Below are 5,195 nucleotides of genomic sequence, written 5' to 3' on the forward strand. Positions count from 1 at the left end.
AAGCCGGCTTCCCAGCCAGCAGCATGGAGCTGGCTTCCCGGCTAATCAGGAAGCCGGTGCGCGGGTAATGATCCACCTCACACCTTCCTTATTAGCCGGGAAGCTAGCTCAATGCTGATTGGACCAGGAAGCCAATCAAGAAGCCGGGCAGCGTGTAATGACACGCTGCCCGGCTTCCTGACACCGGAAGTATCGGGCTAGGCATTGGAGCATTTGGGCGAGTACGAGCACTGGCCCAAATACTCGCCATCGGCACCGATACTCGTATTGGTATATCCCCACTAAAAAGAAAAGCAAACATTTAAATAAACCCATCCAAATTTGCTACCAAATTAAATACCTACCTGGTCTGCAAAAGAAAAGAAAAAACATTGTAAGTTAGGGTAAAACTACAAAACCTAAAAGATAGGGGGGAGTGTGAAACAAAAACATCGCTGCTAAAAAAAACAAGACAAAACAAAAACGAAAACACTAGGATTTGAGAGTATTGAGGTAGACAAAAAGCCCCGGGAACGCAAGTGGTTATATCCAGTTTTTTAAGAACATAAATTTACAAAACAGAGCAAGGCTACCAACAATCAAACGGTTCCATCCCCAAAAAGCAATTGTATGTTTTAAAGGCAATTGCAGCTAGGTGTTAAGCCATCCTTACTGCTCCTTCGAGTAACGCAATGCGATTCTTGCACAACAGATACACCCGACTAAAAACAGAGATTAAAGATGTTAATTGGAATGCGCCAAACCTCCTAGGTTATGCACAGCTCTTAAAAAGTTACAGCATCCAATTAGCCAGGATGCAATCAGAACACCCATCCAGCACCAGTGCTGACTGTCCTGTCCCGTCTATGTACACAAAAGCCTCCTGTTAAGCCACAGGATAAACCTACCAAACTGCAGTCCATGTCTGTATCTTACGATGATTTCTCCAACTGCTTCCTGCTTCTGTGCTCTGTCCATCTTTTCCTGGAGTCCTAGTAGTCTGCTAAGTTGAATCACACATAGGTGCCTCTGCATGGCCTTGATGTCCTCTGGCAGTGCAAGATCTCCTTCTGCTGAAGGGGTCAGAGGTAACGAGCCCAGCAGTCTGTTTATCAACTACACACCAAAAAAAAAATGTTTCCATTAAAATAAATTTGTGAGTGTTATTAGCATGGCCAATGCAAATTCAATTTTAGTCTTGGATTATTCTCATCAATATTAACATTACTACATGCAACGATGTACGAAACATTTTTTATTTAAAACATATCGGAAATTGTGAACATGAAACCTACACTTGAACGTTGAGCTGGACTGAGAAGATCCACAAAAACTTTAAGATCGGTAAAGCAGCAAGGTTTGTCTCCAAACTTAAGGAAATACTGGAACATCAGATCTTCAGGCTCTCCTAAAAAAATAAATAAAAAAAAACATTTCAGTCTCAAAGCTCTAATAAGCTTTAATATTAAAAGGTTGTGCAGGCTATGAGAGGTTATGGGGGAAGAGGCTGTATTGCTCATCTTGTTAAGCATGCTTGACACCAATTCAAAACCTTGGGGGGTATGACTTCAGGGATTCTGGAGACAACAGAGAAGACCCAGTGCTGCTAAATTATTTGTTGTATTAAAAAAAACCCACGAAAGACAGAAAAAGGTGACCCTGCTAATACTCTGTTTAGATCATGTACAGCTCTACAGATGTTCAGGTACAGCAAGAAATATTGGACAATAGGGTTATGTGTTTGGAATTCATAGGGACGAATTTAAAACATGTTCCCACAGCGTATAGCTGTGCAAACGATATTTGCAGCTGAGAACTGCCACTAGATGGAGCCAAGGAGATTCCTAAGCTTGATTAACCTCCCTGGCGGTATGATTATTCAGGATTTTAGGTACCAAAAGCGGTACATTGTTTTTCAAGCAAATATGTTGTTTTACATTGTAGGCCTGTAGTTCTTAGTAAATCCTAGGAATAACTCACCTAAATCTGTCCAAACAAGAGTCCAGTAGACATCCCGGGTATGATAAAGTTTGAAACACGAAATTAAAAAATGTATAATAAAATTATAATTATAAGAAATTATAATATAATAATTTTTAAAAATGGTCCAGTAAATGGGAATTCTGGGGGCGCATGATGATTAATAATAACAGACATGTCACGTGTAAAATGCTGTGACTTTGAAATACTTACACTTGCAGAGCATTCACTTCCTGCTTTGAAAAGGCAAAAAGATTTCAGGTTTGCCAAAGCAATGCACGCTGGGATTGCCTTGTCATCAGCAGAGCATTGCTGGGAAATCTCATCTGTAATTTTATGAGATCTCAAGGAAAGGCATTTTCCTCCCCTGAGATGATGTGTCTAGTCACATGTCTAGTCACATGTGGCAGAAATCAAGGAAGTAATGGAAAGCTAGTGATCTGCCCTTAGTAAACATGGCCACTGTCAGAAAACTGGGAAAGAAAAGAGAAATAAAAAAGGTATGCAAAAGAATAAGAAGCCGGCAATTATCTAGAAGAATGTGTTTGTAGATTGTCATTACTAAACATTTCTAAAGGGGTGCCTGTTGTTATTTTGAAGATATTGGTAAAGGTCCACTTTAAATGGCATTAACGTGCTGCGAATGGCAGAAATAAATAATTCCCATAGTAGCCAAGGTAAAAAGTAAGTGAACCAAGCTACGATTTTGACAAAACAACGGTAAATTTGAGACAGTAATATACGAGCTACAGAACACAAGCCACACACAATGTTTGGTTCTGGTTTTGTCGGATAAAAACCATACTGCCCAATAACAGCCCGTTCACTTACCCAGCTTGTACTCATCGTTACACCCTCTGCTTCTTAGACGTTGAATCAGTTCAAGCTTGGCTAGATGTGGTCCTCTGAGTGGCCGTGGATTATTAGAATCTCCCTCTATCTGACCTTCCACAAACCTGACCGCCTGCTCTAAGGTGTGATCCAAGTCTCCTTCCGCTGACCTAGGGAAATGCACCATTGCTTAATCCAACTGTTACCGTTAAAGCAGTCCAAACCTCTAATATGTAGGTCTGACCTTAAAGTGGGCCTACAGTCACCTAAAAAGCATCATTTTTACAATTTAGATAAGTAATGCTCAGAAATAGTTGAGGAAGTAACATAACCCTCCTGCACAAATGTGGGCTCCAGGCTCCCTCTGGTGGCAGGACCAAAAGCTTAGGCATTGATCACAGTCTATCCCAAAGAAAATGACCTATACAGATCAAGTCACCACATCAAAGTAAAATTGCAAAGAGAAAAATATGTAGGCTCTCCTGAAAATACAAGTTGCCTTGCTGTCATGATGCTTTAATTACAATATTTTAATTCCGTGACTTGAATAAGTATAGGAGATTTGAAATGCACTCTCCTCTGACTCATTTACTGCATGCTTGTTCTGAGTCTAGAGTCCAGCTTGCTCTGATGCCAGAGAAAGCCAGGCAACGAGCACTTTCAGGTGGTCAAAAGGCAGTCTACAAATATTTCTAATGACAGCTAACTTTAATGTTTTTGCCTGAAAATTAAACGGTCACTTCCCTTGAGCAGGGACCAATGCCTAGTTTTTCACCTCCTATTTTAATTATTTCTTAAACAGAAAAATCAAGGAGTTTTAAGCAAGCACAGGGTGAATAAAGCTATGGATTTAGTTATAAACTTAATCAGCGATATTAAGCGGTTCATGACCCACTACTGATTATCAGTGATATTAAGCACATGACCCACTACTATGGTAGTGGGTCATGTGATTTGAAATACTGCCATCTATTAACGGTTCGCCATCATCAACCGCTTTTACTAAAATGAAGACCATCTTGATGTTTGCACCCAGATTTTCAGAGATACTGCAGGCCCCGTGTCATAAGGACAGCTTTTTTGGTTGCATGACCCAGAACCAGAGCGCAGTAGGAAATACTTATTACAGACATGGTTTAATACCCTTCCAGCAGACCTAAACTTTTGAGGTCAAGTCCTTTTTAGGGAAGAAGAGAATTAAAAAAAAAAAAAAGGCACAAAAAAAAAAAAAAAAAAAAAACTTACATTGGGCTCTCTACTGGAGGAGTCCATGAATCATCAACAAGGTACTGCACTGAGTCAAAGTAAGAAAGATAGAACTGCCAGTCATCTGGGCTACAACAACAACAAAAAATAAGTATTAAAACAAGAGTACATAACATTTATACTAAAAGAAAAGCACATGCATTCCCTGGAGTCAAAGGGAAGAAAAAAACCTTGAAGTGAAAACATTAATATTGAAACCACTGAGCAGAATCAAAGTGAACCAGTCAGCTCCCATGCACACTTGTGTAACATGTGAAAGTACAAAAATCCCACAAAAGCAAGATGTTATGACAGAAACATGCAAAAAAACAAAAAAAAAACAAAAAAAAAAACAACAACAAATCACATCGTTTAACTTCCAAAAGTTTAGGGTCCAAAAAAGGTGTATGAGTCTCTTTGCCGCACGTGTAGGACAGCACGTTCAAAATAAATGAGCTTCCTTTTGCATGACAAATGTGACGTGTGGTTTCATGCTATAGAAGTGTGAATAGGGGCTAAAAGTAAAAGATTTGCATGAAATCAGACACAACAAAACAGCTGTTACCCTTTCTTAGGAAGGAAAAAAAAAAAGTCCTCCAACCCAACTGCCTCGCTTTAAAACTGGTTTCACTTTGTTACTAAAGCTTAGATTATCCAGTCCAATGAGAATCCCCCAGTCCAATGACAGTGTCCTTAATAGTCATTGAAACACAGTCACTGAACAGGAAAACAGCAGCGGCTTACCTCACTATGGTAATACTAGTTGCTTGTCATTCATGCCAATTCCCTGACTTAAATACATGCCACGTTCCTGACCTGGAACAAGTATCCTACAAGTCAGAAATCTTCATCCAAATCACTAATCCAGAGCAAGTATGCAAAGTATTGAAGCCATTAGATTTGGATGTGCCAGGGAACCAATCCAACCACAGCACAAAAAGAAATCAGAGCAATATTCAAAACTTTAGCATGGACAATGTAACCCTAACCTCTTATGTACAGCAGGAAACAGTCTAGGTGTTGTGAAGCAATTATATGCCTGCAGGATTTTACTATTGAAATCTCATTTCTATGGATGATATAGCCAGAGACCTACACAGTTAATGTCAGAAATGAGGTCCAGATTCATTTTAGGGGAATTTGTTTTCCCTTTTACAGCT

At 39.6% G+C, this 5,195-nt stretch overlaps 1 protein-coding gene across 1 annotated transcript in view; it reads right to left on the reverse strand.

Moving 5' to 3' along the window:
- NAA25 (N(alpha)-acetyltransferase 25, NatB auxiliary subunit) overlaps positions 1-5,195 on the reverse strand; it is a 33,708-nt gene that overhangs the window by 12,759 nt on the left and 15,754 nt on the right. The window contains exons 9-12 of the mRNA XM_018569709.1: positions 4,036-4,125; positions 2,791-2,960; positions 1,275-1,387; positions 888-1,095 (exon numbers count right to left, since the gene is read on the reverse strand). Of these exons, the coding sequence (XP_018425211.1) occupies positions 888-1,095; positions 1,275-1,387; positions 2,791-2,960; positions 4,036-4,125 (581 nt within the window). The remainder of the gene's footprint in view (positions 1-887; positions 1,096-1,274; positions 1,388-2,790; positions 2,961-4,035; positions 4,126-5,195) is intronic.

Source organism: Nanorana parkeri, unplaced genomic scaffold, assembly GCF_000935625.1.
Source record: "Nanorana parkeri isolate BGI_ZX_2015 unplaced genomic scaffold, ASM93562v1 scaffold1381, whole genome shotgun sequence".
Lineage (NCBI taxonomy): Eukaryota > Metazoa > Chordata > Amphibia > Anura > Dicroglossidae > Nanorana > Nanorana parkeri.